The sequence below is a fragment of the Sinohyriopsis cumingii genome, chromosome 4 (genome assembly GCF_028554795.1).
Source record: "Sinohyriopsis cumingii isolate HCF-2022 chromosome 4, ASM2855479v2, whole genome shotgun sequence".
NCBI classification, from domain to species: Eukaryota; Metazoa; Mollusca; class Bivalvia; order Unionida; family Unionidae; genus Sinohyriopsis; species Sinohyriopsis cumingii.
In genome coordinates this window covers 32,836,125-32,860,740 of record NC_142964.1, presented here as the reverse complement: position 1 = coordinate 32,860,740, position 24,616 = coordinate 32,836,125, and the positions used below count along the sequence as shown (strand labels likewise).

The following is a 24,616-nucleotide window of genomic DNA, read 5'->3' as shown; positions in this document are numbered from 1 at the left end:
TGAGTGCCTCTCTTGTAAATGAGTATAAGCACAATGAGTGCATCCTTATAGATGAGTATATTCACAATGAATGCATCCTTATAAATGAGTATATTCACAATGAGTGCATCCTTGTAAATGAGTATAATCACAATGAGTGCATCCTTATAAATGAGTATAATCACAATGAGTGCATCCTTATAAATGAGTATATTCACAATGAATGCATCCTTATAAATGAGTATATTCACAATGAATGCATCCTTATAAATGAGCATATTCACAATGAGTGCATCCTTGTAAATGAGTATAATCACAATGAGTGCCTCTCTTGTAAATGAGTATAAGCACAATGAGTGCATCCTTATAAATGAGTATATTCACAATGAATGCATCCTTATAAATGAGTATATTCACAATGAGTGCATCCTTGTAAATGAGTATAATCACAATGAGTGCATCCTTATAAATGAGTATAATCACAATGAGTGCATCCTTGTAAATGAGTATAATCACAATTAGTGCATCCTTATAAATGAGTATATTCACACTGAGTGTCTTTATTGTAAATGAACATAATCATACTGAGTGCCTCCTTTGTACATGAGTATAATCACACTGAGTGCCTCTTAATAAATTAGTATAATCACATGAGTGCCTCTTAGTAAATTAGTATAATCACACTGAGTGCCTCCCTTGTAAATGAGTAGAATCACACTGGATGCCTCCTTATAAATGAGTATAATCACACTGATTGTCTCTTTATAAGTGAAAATAATCACACTGAGTGCCTCCCTTGTAAATGAGTAGAATCACACTGAGTGCCTCCCTTGTAAATGAGTATAATCACTGAGAAAAATGTTACAACATGTAAGATGCATGGGCTGCTCATTTTATAAAAATAAAAGGCTGATTCAGTAAACATAAAAGTGGATTTAACAACTGGCAAAGAATCTATATAAAAGTGTTGACAAAGGTCTTTGCCAAACACTACTTGGGGACTGATTTGTACAAGGGACTGGGGTAGTGCAGAGGTGTATTACTTCATTACGTCTGGTCTGACAGGTGTGCAGCTCTTTCCATGTCAATCTCTGCATAAGTGGAAGTGTTTGGCAATGAACACGGCTGCCCTTCTCTTTTTTCTCTCTATAGCCTTAATACTGCACTGTGTGTAAGGGTCCTACATTTCAGAGGCATATTCTAAGATTAGACAGATATGGGTCTTGTAAACTGTGAATATGGGACTCTAGTGAATACACATGGATGTTTTGATTTAAGAAAGCAAGGGTGAAATTGGCCTTTTTGGTTACAGTACCTACCCAATACACATTTTTTAGATGGCATTTTTGGTTACAGTACCTAGACATAAATTCCAAGATATGTTTTTATGGCTTGCCTTTTTCGTTTGTGATGCATATTTGATTTAATTGTTTATCTGTTATTTTTAAATTATTTTATTTCATTATATGCTATTGTAATGTAACAGTGTTTACTGGACTTGACCTTGTCCAAAATTGAGTTCGCTTCTGCTTGACCTGATTGATTTTTTAAAATTTATTTCATTTATGTAAACAACTAATAATAGCTTCATTATTCTCTATTTGTATGAGCTTATAAACCAAAGTATTATTCAGGTAAACAAGAAGTAGTAAATAGGCTGATCAGGGTTAGGCTTTTTGGAGATTCCCATGTGAATTTTATAGGCTATTGTGCTGTAAGTAAACAAGGCTCATTATATCATTCTAGAAGATTATTTTCCATTAGGCAATGGTTGTTTTTAGAACATACTAATTTGACCTGAGGTCAAGCAGAGAACTACATTATCTTGTGACTGTGAGGATTTTACTAGTTATGCTTTAAAATCTAGTACTTTAAGTTGTATTATGTTGTGACCAGTTTGGGCTGAATTTTATTTTCAGCACATTATTGAATTCAAGTCATTATTTTCTCTGAAAATACAAAAGTACTCTGACAAAATTCTTGGATAAAGAAATTCATTGGAGTTTATACTGAATTAACTTAACCTAGAATAATTATTCTGTGATTCAACAAGAGACTGTTGGCACATCAGTACTCTGTATGCTGTAAGAGACACGTCATCGCCTTCAATTCTGGATCTCACCAGGACTTGAACTGAGTTTTATTCTGGACTTTTCATTACTAGGACTTGTCTCTTTAATTCTTAGATTATTTTTGGATTTAATTCACAATACCATAAGCTCTTTGTTCTCATTTTTCACTTTGTATCCTAGGAAAACAAATTATTTGTTAAATTTTTACAAAGTTTATTGTCTTCATTCTTTTCTGTTACTTATTTTAAGAGCATAGACTCATAACAGGTTACAGTCCCTACATGTAAATTCCCTGGCAAGTTTTAATGGAGGGAGACTCCAAGATTCTTTGCATTATCTAGTCTGTCTATAATAAGACTGTAATGAAAATATTTGAGGAATTAGTAGTTAGTGATGGATCAGTTGGTTGTACTTTCTTACTAAAACCTGTGGCTAATGATGGCAAGTACCTTGCACATAAATGAAATTAAATGTCATCTGCCATGTGCTTTCCCCAAAGCTGGAGGCTGATAAGATTTTTCTGGATAGACATAAATCCTTGTTTGAATTAATTTTCTATTACAAGACACAGTTGGCAGCAAAGAGGCACCTAAAACTGGACACAATTTCACTGATGTACAGAATCTGTATGTATTGCTATCAAGCATGATTTCTTTTGTTTGGCATGACAGAATGTCCCCAATCCAGGATAGGATGTTATTCCCTATAATGAAGTTTTGGTAGAAGCTGTAGAAGCTGTTGGTGTGAGACCTTGTCAAACGCCTTGACAAAATCTAAATGAATTGTACTAAAATGCTCAAAGAATTTAATCCTCTGGCTCGGTCTTGAATAAACAGGATGAACTAACTTTCTGTTGATTACCGTTAACAGAAGTTAATGATCAGATGAGATGTTTTGTTTTCAGGATCTGTGATAATGGAGTTGTGAATTATATGTTTCATAACAACAAGTCAGGACTGTTCCATTTAAACATACATGGTACCAGGGAAGGCAGTTTTTAAAAAAGTATATGCCAGGGTACTTTGATTTCACAGAGTTCCTATTAAAATTATAGGAAATTTCCAAATTGCATCTATGGGTGAGTACCCCACTTTAAAAGTGCCTTCCCTGGGTCCCATGTATATTTTAATGGAATCTCCCTCAGTTAAATGGAACAGCAGTTGAATGGATTTCTTCAGTCACCTTTCTTAATCCTTAGTGTCATATGGCAATGTTCAATAAGAGGTCCCTCCCCACCTTAGCAAATATTAAATTCAGGCAGTTTAATAGAGTGATAAGGTCAGCATCACTGTTCTCAATATTTACTGGGGGAGTCCCCTTAGCTGATGATATTACATGAGAAATGCTGTATACTAAATCATATAATGTAATACCTTGCAAGTCCTCCCATTTTTTTATCAGTGTCAGCATTAATTACCATCTGTCTGAACTCACAGTAGATTTCCTGGTAGTTGGAATTGGCAGCTTGAGGAGTCTGGAAAAGACAGTATGAAATTACGGACTTTAATTTACAATGAAGTAAAACATCAAAGTAACAACTCATTAACCGCAATGGCAAAACACAGTCACTGGGGCAAAGGTAAACACATTTCATTTTTGTTTCTTGCAAATTAAGGATAGACAGAGTGATGGCTGCTGAAACTACTTTATAAAAATAGTCTTGTTTCTAAAGATGCCACTCCATTGTAAATAATATGTGAACATGCCCTGACTATAATGAAATATGAACTATTACATAATGTCAATTGTCTATAGAGTTTACCCACAAGCACATTAACCTCAAAGGATGTTTACATTAAGAATCTTTTGTTTGGATCAAAATGCAGAAATAGAAAACAAACATCAATTGCACTAAATCCCATTTCATGAATGTACTTTCATTATATCAGTATTAGATACATATTAGTAGTGAAGGACTCATTTTTTATGCACAATTTGTCACAATGTTCAATGTTTTATTTGTCTGGATGTCATTTTATGCTCTAATATGAATGGATACTCTCTCAGAAGTTGGCAGAAGCCACCAAAAGCAATTTTTGTCAAAGACATTTTTGTCATATTAAAAACAAAAGTAATACTAACAAATAATCCTAAAACATACCCAAGTTGTACCTATTGCAGAAATCCTACATTAATTATTCAGTTTTGACTCTGATAAATCCCAACTTTAAAATCCTCTCATTATCCAAGAAACTAAGGTTTTTTTTTCTGTACATTTCTTTTTATACGTTTTCAACTATAGAATCCTTATTTGTTGCTCAAATCTGCAGAAACCAATATCAATAAACCAAAGAAAAATCTAATCTATTTAGATACAGCTCAATGGAGATTCAAACTTTTGAATTTATATGTTTGCACATTTTCCAACAAGAAAATTCAGTTTTGAAGCAATAGTTTTCTACCTCTTCCAACCATTTGAAGAACTCCTCCCCTTGCTCCTGCTTCATGCAGTTCAGTACCAGCTGTTTGTTGTACATGACAACTGTTGACATGCGGGACAAATACGGTGAAAACTTCTCCAAATAGTTTGTGCCAAAGTTATCTGGCAATAGGACAGGTTCTGAACAGCTGTGCCAGCCCTGTCATTGGGAATACATTTGAAGAAAAAAAAATTAAAAAATAATAGTGCTGGCAATATACTAAATAAAGAATAATGTTTTGTTCATTTTTACTTATTTTGAAAGATTCGACCTGGTGGAACAAATAACGACCTAATGGTCAGTGCTATATTTGTCACTGTAATCAGGATTCTCAAGTAATCACCATATATACTTGCTTATACGAGTCCCACTGTAAACTGCACAAACCCAGATGTTCCATTGCATAATACACCTGCAGATCTGAATCTGTGCAGTTTGTTGTGAGTAATCTGTAGAACAAACAAGAAAGACCCTGATCTGCAGACATATTATGCTATGGAAGATCTGGATCTCTGCTGTCTGTTGTTGTTGTTGTGGGGTTTAATGCCATTTTTCAGCACATGATAGGCTATACAAGGCAGCCAGTATTAATGGTGGAGGAAGAATCCGGGAAAACCCTGGAAAGAACCACTGACCTGCGAGAAGCTACTGGCAAGCTTTCTCACATACCCACATTGACCGAACCTGAGACTCGAACCCATGCAGACAGAGGTGAGATGGCAGTGATCCGTAACGAAGAGCACTTTAGACCACTCGGCCACTCGGGGCACCCTTTCCTGGCTGAGTTTGAATCAACTTATAAGTGAGTATATATGGTATCTGTATTTTAAATCACTAATAATTCAGCAATTTATTCTGTGACTAAGTCATGGACATAAGCTCCATTTACTTTTGTAAATACTGTGCAACTTCTCTAACCAGCATACAATGGGATAGAACAATTTAGTTTTAAAATATACTAAATACATAGTCATAACAACAAAACTGACAACAAAGAAAGGCAATTTACACAGCACTTACACAAGACAAATTTAAGCAATAAATGAAAAAATGACTTACCTCTTCATCTTCACAAAGGATATGAACGCAGAATTTCTTGACTCTGACCCAAGCCCTGGACTGTGAGGACTTTCTAGAGATAAGAACTTGAGATGACATTCTATGAAGTTTAGGAGTGTCAGATTTTTTACCAGACTCTTCATTTTCTTCAGTTTCATCCAACTCTGGAAAAATGAATTGAAGGAAATATTTCTGAGTGGTGTTAATAAATAAAATTCTGAAGCAAGCAATTTAGGGATGTAAAGTATTTTCCAAAGGAAAGCCTATGATGCAAGGTTATACCACAATTGATCTTGTATAAAATCCATACAACGCTGAAAGGCAGAGACCCAGACTAACTGAGAATGCATTAGCACCAAATGCTGATCTCTAATTTTGACAGTAGTGTTAAGGTCCATCACATTACAAAATCATCCAGGATCCCAAGATTGCTCAGTATAGTCAATTTCATAGGTACATGCCCTGTCATCAAAGTCATGAAATGGTATATATTAGTCAATATCATAGGCACATACTCTGTCATCAAAGTCATGAAATGGTATACATTTAAGTCAATATCATAGGCACATACCCTGTCATCAAAGTCATGAAATGGTATATATTAGTCAATATCATAGGCACATGCCCTGTCATCAAAGTCATGAAATGGTAATTATATTAGTCAATATCATAGGCACATGCCCTGTCATCAAAATCATGAAATGGTATATATTAGTCAATATCATAGGCACATGCCCTGTCATCAAAGTCATGAAATGGAAATTATATTAGTCAATATCATAGGCACATGCCCTGTCATGAAAGTCATGAAATGGTAATTATATTAGTCAGTATCATAGGTACATGCCCTGTCATCAAAGTCATGAAATGGTATATATTTAAGTCAATATCATAGGCACATGCCCTGTCATCAAAGTCGTGAAATGGTAATTATATTAGTCAATATCATAGGTACATACCCTGTCATCAAAGTCATGAAATGGTATATATTAGTCAATATCATAGGCACATGCCCTGTCATCAAAGTCATGAAATGGTAATTATATTAGTCAATATCATATGCACATACCCTGTTCTCTTCATCATGAAATGGTATACATTAGTCCATACTGTGTACACATACCCTGTCCTTATATTTACACACCCTGTCTTTTTCTTTTATTCCACCTCCTTTATTTGATTCAAAAGACATAATTAACATGATAATACAAAGGAAGCCAGCTTTTAATTCAGTGCAACAATACAACAAATATTTCTGCAAGTCAGTTATCAAAACACAGTCGGCATTTAATTAGGTTCGCAGAGAAATGCTCGCGGATATAGCTGTTATGGTAGATTGACGCATTTTATGCTTAATTACAAGAGGACACATTGCATTTATGACGATTACACTTAAAAGGAACTAAAAGGCAGAACTAGAACACAAATTTCAATTGATAAAAAAATTATGTAATTTGTATTTATTTATTAAAGTACTGCCTCCATTCAGCGTAAGTGACATTTTCATTGATCAAAATTTTCTTACATATTGTTAACTGCAGGGTACCTGGAAAGTCATTTGGAAAGACAATGTAAATGATTTTATGACCTATTTTTCAATTTGATATTTCATAATGTTGTTTAAAATTTCCAGGTCCTATCTACCGTTTTTGACAATAAAACAAGCAATATATCAAAGTTTCCATTACTAATTTTGATCGCGATTTTCTTCAAGTTCAACAAATAGGGATCAATTTTTGGGGTATCTTCTGGTTTAAAATATGGGATTCACACCTGATCCCACATTATAAGCAGGTTATCAGGGCATGAGTTATTGAGGGAGTTGTGCAGTTGCCACAGTCAGCTTTGTTCCCTTTGTTTTTATATAAGGTGACAATCATTGTGTCTTTGAACTCCTGTGGCATGGATTTCTTCTCCCAAATGCTGATCAGGATGATATGCAGTGCCTCAAGTACGTTAGGGCCAGCTGCTCTGAAGTGTTCAAAAGGAATTCCATGCATGCCTGGTGCCTTGCCAGAGCTGATCATTTTGATGGCTTGCTCGACTTCTTCCATGACAGGGGCAAGCCCAGGTCCAAGACAGTTGGCTTCAGGACAATTGCGTCTAACGCTGCAGAGTCTACACTGGAGGGCATGATCAGTAGGTTGGAGAAGTGTTCCTTCCACCTTTCAGTGATACTCCCTTTGTCCTTGAGCAGTGGTCCATTCAGAAGAGATTAGCAGGGTGCTGCAGGCTCTTCATGGTCCATAGACATCTTTCAGGAACCTGTAAAACTCTTTTGAGTTGTTAGTGTCTGTGTAATGCTGGACTTCATCTGCTTTGCAGTCCCACCAGCTATTTTGCATAATGTGGAGTTCTGTCTGGGCTTTGATCTGCAGGTGTTTGAAGCAATCATGTTTTCAGACTGAGTCAACATCGTTCTGCCATTCTCGCTTTTGTTGAAGGAGGATGCTTATCACTTCATTATCTTTGTCAAGCCAGTCTTGGTGTACTTTTCTTTTGGGTCTTATGATGACCTTCACAGACTCACTTAACATGTCCTTGAGCTGGTTCCACTTTGAGGTTGGGTCACCAGTCAGGGGTCAGTGTGCTTGATAGTGCTCTCTCACCTGTGGATGGTTCAGCCTTGTAGTGTTAAACTTGATTAGGTTAAGTTTTCGTCTTTTTGCGCTGTGGCAGGACAATGTTGAGATCAAGGATAGCCCTGACTAATTGGTAGTCAATCCAGCACTTGGCTCCCCTCAAGGCTGTTGTGATCCGAACATCGCAGACATCTCTGTTACGGATGATGATATAGTCGATCAGATTCCATTGTTTGGATCTAGGATGCATCCAAGTCACTTTATACTTGTTTTTCTGATGGAAGAGTGTGTTTGAGATAGTCAGATTATTCTCTGCACACATCAACAGTAGAATCAGTCCATTCATGTTCATTTTTTCAGTTCCATGCTGTCCCAATACTCCATTCCAGCTTTTATAGTCGTAGCCCACTCAGGCATTAAAATCACCAAGTATGACAAGTTTGTCACAAGCTGGGGTAGCTTTTACGAGGGCATCAAGACATTTGTAGAAGACCAAATGTCTTCTTTGCTGCTGGTCAACGTAGGGGCATAAAAAATGATGATGGTGATAGACCGCGACTTAGAGAAGAGGATGCAAAGTTGCATCAAGCGTTCGTTTGAGGGCCTCAAGGTAGATTAATTCTTAGCTAATAGTGTTACCCTCTTTAAATAAGGTCATTATTATTATTATTATTATTATTGTTCACATGCGTAGGAACCACTGAGAATTGACACAAAAGTGCAGGACAAATCGCAAAACTGACTCCATGGATTCTTTGTTCATCTTCTGTTTTCCCCTTCCAGAATAAGGTGTAGCCACCCTCGGGTTCGCAGACAGATCCAACATCAGCTAAAGACATCTCGCTAAGAGCGGCAATGTCAATCCTGTATCGGCACAGGTCCCTGGCTATGAGAGCTGTTCTTCTCTGAGACCTGTGTGTATCTTCTTTGTCCACGAGTGTGTGTACATTCCATGTACCAAGAATGAGTTTGGTTTGTTTATGCTTATGGAGTCGACCACATTAAGGGTTAACCATATAGTCAAAGAGTAATATTGTTTACATAGTCTTGTTATGTATATTTAATTTGTATTGTATGTTTGGTTTTAGTCCATTAATATATTCTATGTATAATTAATTTGTATTGTATATATTTTTGTCTATTATTATTGTCTATCTATATTTAATTTGTATTGTATGTTTGGTTTTTGTCCATTATTATAGTCTATGCATATTTAATTTGTATTGTGTGTTGGTTCTTGTCCATTATTATAATCTATGTATATTTAATTTGTATTGTGTGTTGGTTTTTGTCCATTATTATAGTCTATGTATATTTAATTTGTATTGTGTGTTGGTTTTTGTCTATTATTATAGTCTATGTATATTTAATTTGTATTGTGTGTTGGTTTTTGTCCATTATTATAATCTATGTATATTTAATTTGTATTGTGTGTTGGTTTTTGTCCATTATTATAGTCTATGTATATTTAATTTGTATTGTATGTTGGTTTTTGTCCATTATTATATTCTATATATATTTAATTGGTATTGCGTGTTGGTTTTTGTCTATTATTATAGTCTATGTATATTTAATTTGTATTGTATGTTTGGTTTTTGTCCATCATTATAGTCTATGTATATTTAATTTGTATTGTGTATTGGATTTTATGTATTATTATAGTCTATGTATATTTAATTTGTATTGTGTGTTGGTTTTTGTCTATTATTATCTTCTATGTGTATTTAATTTGTATTGTGTATTGAATTTTGTGCATTATTATAGTCTGTGTATATCTAGTTTTTATTGTGTTGGTTTTTGTCTATTATTATAGTCTATGTATATTTAATTTGTATTGTGTATTAGATTTTGTGCATTAATATAGTCTATGTATATTTAATTTGTCCTGTGTATTGGATTTTGTGCATTATTATAGTCTATGTATATTTAATTTGTATTGTGTGTTGGTTTTTGTCTATAATGATAGTCTATGCATATTTAATTAGTATTGTGTAACCAACCTTTGTCCATAACTGAGGGTAGGAGTTGGGCCTACCTTACTAATGGCTTGTTATTTTGTAAATAGCATATTTTTCTCTATGACTGTAGAGTATACATTAAAATTATTACTACACATAGGTAAACATGTTTACTTGAGTTCAAATTCAGGACACTGGTATATTCCCATCAGAAAAAACATAGTCTACCTGCCCTTTCCCAATATGATGGAAAATTCTATTAAGATGACAGAGTATTTTCAGAAAATGATTATTGCAACATAGGAGAGATGGAGAGGTATAACAAGTTATTTACATTAGAATTTACTCGTTCCATATCTTAACATCAGTCTTAGTGGATTTCAGTTAATTCAGAGGATTTAATTCATTTATTTTAAATATTCATTGGAATTATAAAGAGCTCATCACTTTATAATTAAATCACTATTTTGGTATTACTGTACATTTATTCAAGGATATTTTGGACGATATCATTGCGATAAATCAAGACTGTTAGCACATCAGCACTATTCCAGGCTAGATATTTTTGGACTATTTGGGATTTAATTCATGATGCTGTAAGTTCTTTTTAAATGTTTACTTTGTTTTCTTGGGAAATAAATTATTTGTTGAATTTTACAAAACTTGATTGTTTTCACTCTATTCTGTTATTTAGTTCAAGACCATAGAGTGGTAACAGTCCACAAGTAATTTATAGACTATAAGAGTAATTTCTCAAGTACATATGTAATATTTATATATTCTAATCGTAATTTCTTAAATACTGTAGAATATTTATATAGTCAAAGAGTAATTTAAGTACTTTCATTTTCTTCTAGGAAATCGATAACAAAAAGTTGTGGATATGGTGCAATATCCTGACTTTCTGCATACAGGGAAATCTGCCTCAGTAACTTCCTTTGGGCCAGCTCATACAATTCCTGTGAACAGAAATGCATTTTGTTCTTAATTTTATAATAATAATAATAATAATAATAATAATAATAATAATGTTTCTTTAGCTTCTCATGGGTCGGTGGTTCCCTGGGTTTTCCAGGGTTTTTCCTCCACCAGTTATACTGGCCGCCATGTATAGCCTATCCTGTCTTGAAAAATGGCATCAAACCCTTGAACAACAACAACAATAATGTTTCTTCCTATATATAATGCACAACAAACTGCAACCAGCACAGGCCCAAATCTGTATTTATAAAATGCACTGACAGATCTGGGCCTGGAAATAATAATAATAATAATAATAATAATCATAATAATAATAATGATAATAATCTATTTATAAAAAGATGTTGAATATTTCAATTTTGGGTTGACACTGATAAAGTTTGCTACTTTCAACAGATCTCAACTGATTCTGTGATGACATAAACTTAACATTATCTTGTAGATATTGTGGCACCATTTAATTCATGTACTTATGTACAAGGACTGCTTTATGAAGATCAATCCTTGGTTAATATATGTGCCATTAAAGTTCAGTAAATACGATATCAAAAGACTCGTCAGATGTATAAAAAATGACATGGGTTGCCAATTTGAAGTCTATAAATTCTCTAACTGAGATGCTGTACATTCATCCAATAATGATGAATCCATGATTAGAAGGAAAAACTGTAATATAAATGGGTTTCTTTTGGGACATATTTTTAAATTGTATTTCGTAATGCAAATTTAGAGAACAGTCCTTTAAATGAGTAGTACACCTGATGATTCCAATGTAAGTTACTGTCATATATAGACCTCAAAGCTTCTCACATTCAACATACTGAGTGCATCGCCCATTAACTGTAAGAGAAAGTGTGGGATTACCAAGTTCAGTATAAACTTTCTCCAGTAAAACTTTAATATCAAGATAAGTAAAGAATTACATTATCTGCAAACAAATCAGTATTTATGAAATCATGGTTCCTTGTAATACTCCTGATTGAACAGTGAGTTACTTGGAATGCATATTGAACATCAAGACCTGCTGAGACTTCAGAAAGAACAGCCGGTTGCATATTACACATAAAGACTTTCTGAGACTTCTTTCTTAACAGTGAATTACTTTGAATGCATATCACACATAAATACCTACTGAGACTTCTGACTTAACAGTGAATTACTTTGAATGCATACTACACATAAAGACCTGCTGAGACTTCTGACTTAGCAGTGAATTACTTGGAATGCATATTACACATAAAGACCTGCTGAGACTTCTGACTTAACAGTGAATTACTTTGAATGCATTTTACACGTAAAGACCTGCTGAGACTTCTGACTTGACAGTGAATTACTTGGAATGCATATTACACATAAAGACCTGCTGAGACTTCTGACTTAACAGTGAATTACTTGGAATGCATATTACACATAAAGACCTGCTGAGACTTCTGACTTAGCAGTGAATTACTTGGAATGCATATTACACATAAAGACCTGCTGAGACTTCTGACTTAGCAGTGAATTACTTGGAATGCATATTACACATAAAGACCTGCTGAGACTTCTGACTTGACAGTGAATTACTTGGAATGCATATTACACATAAAGACCTGCTGAGACTTCTGGCTTGACAGTGAATTACTTGGAATGCATATTACACATAAAGACCTGCTGAGACTTCTGACTTAACAGTGAATCACTTGGAATGCATATTACACATAAAGACCTGCTGAGACTTCTGACTTAACAGTGAATTACTTGAATGCATATTACACATAAAGACCTGCTGAGACTTCTGACTTGACAGTGAATCACTTGGAATATTACACATAAAGACCTGCTGAGACTTCTGACTTAACAGTGAATCACTTGGAATGCATATTACACATCAAGACCTGCTGAGACTTCTGACTTAACAGTGAATTACTTGGAATGCATTTAACACATCAAGACCTGCTGAGACTTCTGACTTGACAGTGAATTACTTGGAATATTACACATAAAGACCTGCTGAGACTCCTGACTGAACAACAAGCTGCATACTGCCAATAAAGACCCACTTTGATCCATGGGTATCAACAGAACTATTTTATTAATGTGTGATCAAACATGTAACACTGCAGTCTTTGCAGAAAGATTGTATGGTCTATCAAGGACAATGTTGCCTTAAAATTGAGAAATATAATTCCCAGCTGTTTAAGAGCCTTCATCTATCTCTTTAAGCCAACAGGTAAGTTTATTTTATTTGGCACAGTATGATGAGAATGATATTGTCTGAAGCTTTACAGTATTTTTTCTGAGCTGAAGTATTGAGTCTGAGATGTGTTATGACCAATTTTACATTATTTTTGAAAGCTCATTTGTGATTGGCTGATAGTGGAAACTCAAGCTCAAAGTGAGGCTCTGAGTTCTAAGATCTCCAGGCCAGACTCCATACGCATAAAACTTGTTAGTTTGAGCACCTACTTGAACTCAAATATTTGTTTTCTAGCTAGCATAAAATTTGTGAAACATTAATGAAGCAGAGTGCATATATCTGACAATATAATGTAGCAATGAAATATTACCATGTAATTTCATTCCCTCATAAACAACAGAGCCTAAATGTTCACTAAAGTTCAAGAAATCTGTAAATACAGGTCCAGGGCCTAGGCCTACATTGTTTGCTTGAAATCTTTAGCAACTAGAATAAACAGTGAAGATCCTGGTTATGTTGGCACTGGCCTGGACTGTTAACACTTGGACATGCATTATAGATGAATCAAAGTACTAGAAGTACTGATTCCCTAAGTACCTTTTTTCTTGTGTTGTAGGGTCTGGTAACTTTCACTTTAAAACAGCTGGTATGAAACCTGAAAACTATCCTAAGTTACCAGTATGTTTTGCTTCGATTGGTCATAAAGGAAATGCAGTCTTACTCATAAGGATAAAACATATTCCTATGTAACAGCAATTAAAATTAGAACATTAAATAAAAAACTTTCAAAATTATTATGTCTTGCCACCAACGTTTGAGGCTCCATAACCTGAGACATCAATTACTAATTTCTTATTACATTGCAATCTCTCATCAGTTATCTATGGACATGAAGAAAAAAATATGATTTTGGCAGAGTAAGAGAGATGGCTGTAAAGGAGAGATAAATGCAAGATAACCAGGGCCTGCATGTTAAAAACACAAATATAAGCACTGTTGAAACCTTTGAAGAAAACTTTTGCTGTTGACAATTATGCTGATTACTCTGGTGAAAGAGTAAATGCTAAGGCTTGCTTCTCACTAATATGGCTTGACAATAAAGATGGCATGAAGGCTAAATATGAAATGTGTTTGCTCAAGACGGCTTACCATTATGGGAGGTTCCAATGTATATATATTAGTCATGTGCAATACAAAGCCATCATGTTAGACAACATAATCATACAAGTTAAAAGCATCTTGTCTCAGTCATAAGAATACAAAATGTCACAGTATCAAACAAATCAAAGAAATCCTGCCTGATCCATATGAATACATTAATTAAATGGTTTTTGTCTAACTTGTTTTCAATACCAGCTTAAATCTGTACCCATTGTTATATAACATCTATTAAACCTGTTTAATAATTTTTATCTTTGCTCCAAAAATCTCACAAAAGATAGATATTATGTGAAAAACATGTTAAAAATTCTCATAAAATTGTCTCTCATTTCAGATACTCCAATTAGCACAACTGCAGATAAGTTCTACTTTTTAATAAAAATACAAGTTCATATTGCTGGGTGTTATATGATATTATGCAATACTGACAGATTATGAAATACTGATATATTATGCAATACTGACAGATTATGCAATACTGACCGATTATGCAATACTGATATATTATGCAATACTGACAGATTATGCAATACTGACAGATTGTGCAATACTCATATATTATGCAATACTGACAGATTATGCAATACTGATAGATTATGCAATACTGACAGATTATGCAATACTGATAACATACCTGGAAAGAAAGATTTTTCTGTTCTTCATTGATCTTGTTTTTCTTTTCCTTGAGGCTGGCTTCCTGTTCCATGTGAGATGAGAGTTGTTCTTTCACCAGCTGTAGCAGCCGGTCATGGGCTGTATCACTTTTCTCCTGGAAATTCACTATTGGGTAGTTGAGTGATAACACTCCAATCTGGGAAAGAAAAGGTACCTTTAAAGCTTACATAAATTACACTTAAAAAAAACCTGTCCACATTGGAATGCTTTACTTACAGTACATGATAAAGTAAATAACCACACAAATCCAAACATTTTAATCAAGGGTAACAAGGACACCAATGTAAGCCTAATCACCTGAATAATAATGAATTAAACAAAGGTAACGTGTTTAAATTTACAAACTGCAAAGAGTATTGGAATGACTTCATGATTAACATGAAAAGGGTTCTATCATGGAATATTATCATCAGGAACCATTCAAATAAACTCCTCAATTCTCTGTCAATATGAGGAGATCACTTCAAGAGAGTTCTGCGTACAAACATGATATTTTAAATCAGCATTGATGAATTTGGATAATACCGACTTATTTCATGTTACATTTTATATTGTTGTCAGCCAAAAGTGATCTTAACACTTTACTACACACCTATTTGGAGGCTGGCCTGCCTAATTTGCACCATGACTGAGAGTTTATCCATAAGTCAGTAAAAGAATTTGTTCATTCTTTAAACAACATCATTACATGATTTCCCTCAAGCCATTAAATCTTCCAGAACAAACTATGGCTACCAAAATATACACATTTTAAGTGTGCCATTCTATCATATCTTTCTCATTGCAGTTTTGACACGGTCATTCTCTTGTAACCAATGATGTTATGAATGAACCATGCAAATGCATTTAGAAAGCAATCCAACAACATATGTTTTACAATGTAATCATCAATACTAGTAATTACTGGAACATATATGTGCGTAAATTGATAAGATGCAAGTCATGTAAAAAATAAGCTTTAAAATTTTTTTTTAAATTTTACATAAAACTTTAAAAGAATATTTTGGAAATGCATTTAAGTAGTTTAATGCATAGGACATAATTTAAAAAGGAATGTGTTGGAGAATTTACTCAAAAACTTAAAATTTGAAGAAACTCCACACACAGACACACACACACAAAAAAAACATCAGTTTTCAAAAAATGAAAGGACTTGCATTAGATGATGACATAAATATATTTATTTCAGTCTATGCTTGTAATTTCAGATATATGATAACATTGACAATGAAAAACATTACTTTCAGATTCAATTGAGAAAACTCACTTTCAAGCATGTGTTCTATAGTGAAAAAGTATATACAGAATTAAAATGAACATGACATAATTTAAGCAGGTATTTTATTAATCTGGGCAATCATTACACAATATACAATTAATATCATTAAACAATTATCAATCAAGATGAAAATGATGAGAAAGACTATATTAATTGGGGACAGTAGTAGCTGTAGGGGTAATGCCACATCAGTACAATATAGGATACATGATACTGTTTAAAAGCAAATCTCCAAAAATGCAAATACAAAGAACTGCACATGACAGTCATGAATCAATGCATAAGTAAAACAACTTGAACTCAATGATAAATGGAATTGTGATTTACGAAATAATCTCAAAAGAATCTGTAAATATAATGTATGTGTACGAGTATACCTTTTTCATTAATATAGAATATCATTTTTATTTTTGTACACGTAATCCTAAAATGAAACAAACATCATTATTTAGCATCTAAAGATGTTAAATGTGTAATTAAATGCCTAGTAAATACAGACATAACTATTACAGTACCTCAGACGCTCTCCATTTTGAACCTGAACCTGTCACAGCCAGGATTATGGGAAGATCAAGTACTTTGGATGCATAGCGGAATTCATTGCAACAAGTGCTGGAGTCTGCATATTCATCCGAAATACACACCACAGCAACCCTGGCATTCAGCAAGCCACCAGCTATATCTTCAAATAATCCTTTCTGTTTAAGGAAACATCTCCATCAGTACACAAAATAATACCATAAAATTACCCCTTTACACATTTAATGTAATACCGTTACAATTACCACTTTGCACATTTAAGATAATATCATACACTCACCCATTGCACATTTAAGGTAATACAATACAATTACCCATTTATAGAATACCATACAATTACCCATTTATACAATACCATACAATTACCCCTTTATATTCTGTAACTCAGAAAATGTTAGTGAACATACAAATTTAGAAAATTATGTTAACTAACTTGAAAAAGTTATTTTTTGTTCAAAACTATAACTTAAATGACAATTATATTTATGCTCTAAATGCATACCAAGATAGACAATTTTGAATGAGGGTTTGATATTAATTGATGACATTGCACTTACAAATAGATACTGTATATCCTCTCTTAGAAGTGGAGTCCAACTTCAAAATGCACAGACCCAGATCTGTCACCACATAATGCACTGGCAGGTAAGGGTTTAAACAGCATGTTAGAAACAACAAGTAGAACAAACAATAAAGACCCTGATCTGCTTATGCATGATGCTATGGCAGATCATGGTCTATTTTGTTTGCAGTTTGACCTGACTTCTAACCAAACATATGTGGTAAATGAACCAGTTGAAGTTTTCTTTAATAAATACTGCACCTGGATGCCAGCACATATATTTTTTTAAAAAAGCTCACAACAATTACTAAAAAAAATGTACATATTTACACATTGGTAATTTGTTCAATTATAAGTTTGTATAATGTGGAAATTAAAGATTAATTAAATGGATGCTTAAATATTGTTATATACAGGCATTCAACCACAAACTTTTCACTATTTTACTGAAAATGTATGCAGAAAAATTAGTGTACATCCTTATCTGCTAGCACATTATGTGACAACAGATCTCAGTCTATCTGCCAGTATATTACGTGATAAAAGATTTGGGTCTATCTGCCAGTACATTATGTGACAACAGATTTGGGTCTATCTGCCAGTACATTAAGTGACAACAGATTTGGGTCTATCTGCCCGTACATTATGTGACAACAGATTTGGGTCTATCTGCCCGTACATTATGTGACAACAGATTTGGGTCTATCTGCCAGTACATTATGTGACCACAGATTTGGGTCTATCTGCCAGTACATTAAGTGACAACAGATTTGGGTCTATCTGCCCGTACATTATGTGACAACAGATTTGGGTCTATCTGCCAGTACATTATGTGACCACAGATTTGGGTCTATCTGCCAGTACATTAAGTGACAACAGATTTGGGTCTATCTGCCCGTACATTATGTGACAACAGATTTGGGTCTATCTGCCAGTACATTATGTGACAAGAGATTTGGGTCTATCTGCCATTACATTAAGTGACAACAGATTTGGGTCTATCTACCAGTATATTACGTGATAAAAGATTTGGGTCTATCTGCCAGTACATTATGTGACCACAGATTTGGGTCTATCTGCCAGTACATTAAGTGACAACAGATTTGGGTCTATCTGCCCGTACATTATGTGACAACAGATTTGGGTCTATCTGCCAGTACATTATGTGACCACAGATTTGGGTCTATCTGCCAGTACATTAAGTGACAACAGATTTGGGTCTATCTGCCCGTACATTATGTGACAACAGATTTGGGTCTATCTGCCAGTACATTATGTGACAAGAGATTTGGGTCTATCTGCCATTACATTAAGTGACAACAGATTTGGGTCTATCTACCAGTATATTACGTGATAAAAGATTTGGGTCTATCTGCCAGTACATTATGTGACCACAGATTTGGGTCTATCTGCCAGTACATTAAGTGACAACAGATTTGGGTCTATCTGCCCGTACATTATGTGACAACAGATTTGGGTCTATCTACCAGTACATTAAGTGACAACAGATTTGGGTCTATCTGCCCGTACATTATGTGACAACAGATTTGGGTCTATCTGCCAGTACATTAAGTGACAACAGATTTGGGCCTATCTACCAGTACATTAAGTGACAACAGATTTGGGTCTATCTGCCCGTACATTATGTGACAACAGATTTGGGTCTATCTGCCAGTACATTAAGTGACAACAGATTTGGGCCTATCTACCAGTACATTAAGTGACAACAGATTTGGGTCTATCTGCCCGTACATTATGTGACAACAGATTTGGGTCTATCTGCCAGTACATTAAGTGACAACAGATTTGGGCCTATCTACCAGTACATTAAGTGACAACAGATTTGGGTCTATCTGCCCGTACATTATGTGACAACAGATTTGGGTCTATCTGCCAGTACATTAAGTGACAACAGATTTGGGTCTATCTGCCCGTACATTATGTGACAACAGATTTGGGTCTATCTACCAGTACATTAAGTGACAACAGATTTGGGTCTATCTGCCCGTACATTATGTGACAACAGATTTGGGTCTATCTGCCAGTACATTAAGTGACAACAGATTTGGGCCTATCTACCAGTACATTAAGTGACAACAGATTTGGGTCTATCTGCCCGTACATTATGTGACAACAGATTTGGGTCTATCTGCCAGTACATTAAGTGACAACAGATTTGGGCCTATCTACCAGTACATTAAGTGACAACAGATTTGGGTCTATCTGCCCGTACATTATGTGACAACAGATTTGGGTCTATCTGCCAGTACATTAAGTGACAACAGATTTGGGCCTATCTACCAGTACATTATGTGACAACAGATCTGGTTCCATGCTTTGTTTAGGTGTATATAATATACATAATCAAATATGTTAATAAAATTTTGCACTGAATGAAATGTACATAAATTATAACATATAGACTTTACATGATGTCCATTTTCAGGAGGAAAAAAATCAATACCCCTAAGTCCAACATTCAGTGTATGACAAAAATGACAACTTGAATCCCATTCTTATATAATCAAGCTAGCTTAACCTTTCTTGTCATATGCAATTTATTTTTATGTACCCTGTATCCGTACAAATACAAGCGTTTAAGTGTTAACAAAATACCCTTTTGTAGTCATTGTGTAGTTATTTACTTAGTAACTGATAACAGCACTCAATCATAATGTTAACCATTTCATGGAGTAGTACTCAAAATATAATGTTATCCATTGCATGGAGTAGTACTCAAAATAAAATGTTTTCCATTTCATGCAGTAGTACTCAAAATATAATAATATCCATTCCATGGAGTAGTACTCAAAAGGCTTTTAATCCTCAGACTCTTCCTCATTGTACTCCAGTAAATGTTTGCACAGTACTCACCATAAGGAAGTCCCTTTTGTAAGGCAATTATGGTCATAGATCCTATTAGTAATATTATGTATAAAATACCTCAATATGAGGTAACCTCACCTATACAACAGTCCACTTTTATGACTCCTATAAAATGTATTATAATGAGAGACTAATGTATATGGCAAACAGACCCATATCTGCTGGTGCAATAAGCAATGAGAGATCTGGGTCTGTGTAGTTTACATTTGGACTCTATAAGTGAGTATATATGTTTGTCATTTCCATTGTCTGGACGATCTTACCTGTCCAACTCTCTCCACATCAATCCAACACCTGATTCCATTTGTTTCCAGGTACATCTTCAGTTCTCGAGGATCGCCCCATCCTATTGCACTAGGTATGTATCTATAAGAAAAAATAGTTTTTGACTGAAAATAAGTCTTGTTATTTTAGTCACATTATAAATAATAACAAAAATTTGATTAAATATAAAAATATAAATCTTATTTGAAAATGATCTATCTCAATCACTTTAATTAATTTGTTATTCACAATTTCATTTTTTTTAAATATTTATATTATTGTGTTTTTATCCAAATTATATCAACAAATATTTTCAACAAATGAGAAAAATATATATTTTTTTTAAAATCCCAAATGTCAAAATTATTTGCCTTGTACACCTATGCCATGAAGAAACGCAGACAGGATGACTGAAATTTCTGAGTCCTAATCACCATGTTTAATGATAAAATGAGTTATATATCAAGGGGATTTTTTTTACCAATTTTGATCGCAAATTTCATCATATTTAACAAAAAAGTGCCAATCTGGAAGTATTGTAAAGCAAAAATGACTGAATGGAGCCATGCCTGACCATGAGTTATAAGCAGCTTTGCTTGTCATCCAGGCTTGAGTTATTGAGGGAGTGGCATATTACAGAATAAGTTTATTTTTACAACTATGACAAGTTGAATAATACGATGAAAATAAGATATGTATAGCATTTAATGGGATATCAGCACAGGAACTGTATCTATGTGCAGTTAAGCTCTAAAAATGTAAAGATAAAGAATTGCAAAACAAAATTTAGGAAGGTAAAACATTTTAAATAAACTTATATTTTGTACTAAAGATAAAAGATAAAGGTAAATATTTACAAATTCTCAATAGGTATATAAACATGTTTAAAAAAAAAATTACACATTGCTAGTGAATGAAGTCAGCAAATAACATTGAGTAACGACTGACTGATTAACATGAGCTTAATGACACATCAGGATATGAAAAAATATTAGGTGCTGAGACAATTAAAATAAAGTGATGTGCCCAGAGACAGATTACAGCAGCTAGCCTGAGCAGCTATGTAAAGGATTCAAATACACAACCCACTAAATGGGTGTCCAGCATGCTTAGCACCATGTCTCTCAGGGGATAAAGAATACATCTATTTTTATTCCCTACAATAATATGGTAAGACAAGCCTTACTAGCCTAACTGAGCTGAGTTATAGGCTTTCATTGTTTTTATAATTCAATAAAACTGTTTTATTCAATAGTTTCAAAAACAGGCATTGATTGTGACCTTGTTCCAAGATCAACTGCTGTCTTTGAGTTGACCCAGGTGTAGCTGAAGAAACAGGGTGCTGTCTGGGTGAGGTCCTTCTTCTGGTTTGTCTTTTCATGTATGGCAGCCAGAAGTTCATCAAACTTGCTTTGGTAATGGGGCAGTTTGTCATTTGTCATGTTGATATATACCTGAAAAAGAAATTTAAAACATAACACCACTGAATCAATAAGTGTGAATGAAAAATATTTGAAAACTGTTTAATATCCAGATATGAGGAGGTTCTTCATAAAGCATATCAGATCACTGTAATAAAACCTAATACCCTTCTTGTCTAAATCACAAAATACTTTGGGAACCTGTCATGGAAATTGAATGTGGTATCATTTTTGTACAAATTTTGTTTTGTCTTGTCTGTGAAATACAGGCAAAATAATGCCATCAATCTTCAGATGATACTTTTCTGGTTTTTGTGTGAACAGAGACATTGTCAACATGATTTTGCATTTAACTTCATTTCTCTGACACTCTCCTATCTAACATTAAGAAACTGTATACTGTTATCCTGAGAAGTATGTTGCAACATTTGTCTGTCACTGTTACAAGTATGGTGACCATTATGAAGCTGGACAGGTAAATCCAACTTGATGAGTACTAATCAACACTATCTGGTCAAAGTGACGCACTTTTCATGATCTAGTGAGTATGCTAGATTTTTAAAATCTTTTATTATGCATGAGAATAGCTGGTGAGACATAGCATTAAACAAAAAATCATGTTTTATTTAATAGATTGATTTGTTTGGGTGTTTTACAGTACAGATACACAACTAGTTTATTTAATGCTGTGACAATTGGAGTTAGGACACACCAAAATTAACAGCCTAGACTGATCTGATGATAGGATTCCAACCCATACTCTCTCAGTCATAGGTCTGGCTTGCTAACCTCTAAGCAACCCGTACTCTATCAATCATAGGTCTGGCTTGCTAACCACTAAGCAATCCATACTCTATCAGTCATAGGTCTGGCTTGCTAACCTCTAAGTAACCCATACTCTATCAGTCATAGGTCTGGCTTGCTAACCTCTAAGTAACCCGTACTCTATCAGTCATAGATCTGGCTTGCTAACCTCTAAGCAACCATGGCTCGGAAAGTAGGAACTATTCACTCAGGCAGACAGACAGATGAACAATACTGATTAAAGTAATGTTATGAAATAAAATCTAAAGAACAAACTGGGGAGGACCTCATCTGTCAGGAGTATTCCAAGCTGACTCTGCTTCCAATCATATCCATCACCGATTGCAACAACAACCATGGGCTTTTTCAAGACAAGCCTGGCATATTTGAAGATGCTGCAACAAGCCTCATCATTGCTGTAGTTGGCTGACATGAATGCCACAAAGACTGAGGCATCAAACAATGCACGAGCCATGTCATCCATGGACTTGCTCAGACCAGATGGGGGAAAGTAGCTGAAAAGAAAAACATAATTAAATGTATTCAGTGGAAAATTAGGGAGTTACAGTAAAACTGCCATAACTCAAATACCTGGCATCAGACAAAATACACTGCTTAGTCCCATCTTAAAGTCTTCAATATTATCTTATGCACCAACCTCCAAAATTCAAACACTGGGCACTAAACTACCTGGCATCCATCAAAATACATTATGTGTTACCATCTTCAAGTCTTTTATATTGTCTTTTGTACCAACCTTAAAAATTCAAACACTGGGCACAAAACTACCTGGCATCAATCAAAATACATTGTGTTACTGTCTTCAAGTCTTCAATATTGTCTTTTGTAGCACTCTTAAAAATTCAAACACTGGGCACAAAACTACCTGGCATCAAACAAAATACATTGTGTGTTACTGTCTTCAAGTCTTCAATATTGTCTTTTGTAGCACTCTTAAAAATTCAAACTCTGGGCACATTATTTAAACTACCTGGCATCAATCAAAATACATTGTGTGTTACTGTCTTCAAGTCTTCAATATTGTCTTTTGTAGCACTCTTAAAAATTCAAACACTGGGCACAAAACTACCTGGCATCAATCAAAATACATTGTGTTACTGTCTTCAAGTCTTCAATATTGTCTTTTGTAGCACTCTTAAAAATTCAAACTCTGGGCACATTATTTAAACTACCTGGCATCAATCAAAATACATTGTGTGTTACTGTCTTCAAGTCTTCAATATTGTCTTTTGTAGCACTCTTAAAAATTCAAACACTGGGCACAAAACTACCTGGCATCAATCAAAATACATTGTGTTACTGTCTTCAAGTCTTCTATATTGTCTTATGCACCACCCTTAAATTTCAAATACTGATCACTTGAATAACATACATCATTTGAAGTAGTGCACTGTCCTGACAGTGATAGCAGTGAAAATGAGTTACTGTTGTTTCATGCTCTTCATTCATAAAACATTTATGTGCATGTTAACTGATCAAAAAGTAATTCAGTTTATGTTTTAGGACAAAGTTTGTATCAAAAGGGTTGAAATGTTAAACAAATTCTTTTATTTTTCAGTTAAGTATATGAATTTTTATGAAATTATCTAAAAACCGATTTTAACAAAAACATCATTATCAGACAAATTCAATTTTGATTGCTAGATCATGTCTCACAGCATCAGAAAATCAGGATCATGACTTGATGCTTCATGACTTGTCATGACTGAATTTTCTTATGCTGACAAGTCGACATGATCTAGCGATCAAGATCTAATTACTGTGATAATATAT

At 34.2% G+C, this 24,616-nt stretch overlaps 1 protein-coding gene across 1 annotated transcript in view; it reads right to left on the bottom strand.

The window, feature by feature from the left end:
* LOC149800900 (uncharacterized) overlaps positions 1–24,616 on the bottom strand; it is a 163,781-nt gene that overhangs the window by 17,973 nt on the left and 121,192 nt on the right. The window contains exons 39-47 of the mRNA XM_089956750.1: positions 23,109–23,337; positions 21,879–22,051; positions 20,597–20,699; positions 16,861–17,043; positions 15,026–15,202; positions 10,912–11,029; positions 5,531–5,694; positions 4,454–4,630; positions 3,425–3,525 (exon numbers count right to left, since the gene is read on the bottom strand). Of these exons, the coding sequence (XP_089812876.1) occupies positions 3,425–3,525; positions 4,454–4,630; positions 5,531–5,694; positions 10,912–11,029; positions 15,026–15,202; positions 16,861–17,043; positions 20,597–20,699; positions 21,879–22,051; positions 23,109–23,337 (1,425 nt within the window). The remainder of the gene's footprint in view (positions 1–3,424; positions 3,526–4,453; positions 4,631–5,530; positions 5,695–10,911; positions 11,030–15,025; positions 15,203–16,860; positions 17,044–20,596; positions 20,700–21,878; positions 22,052–23,108; positions 23,338–24,616) is intronic.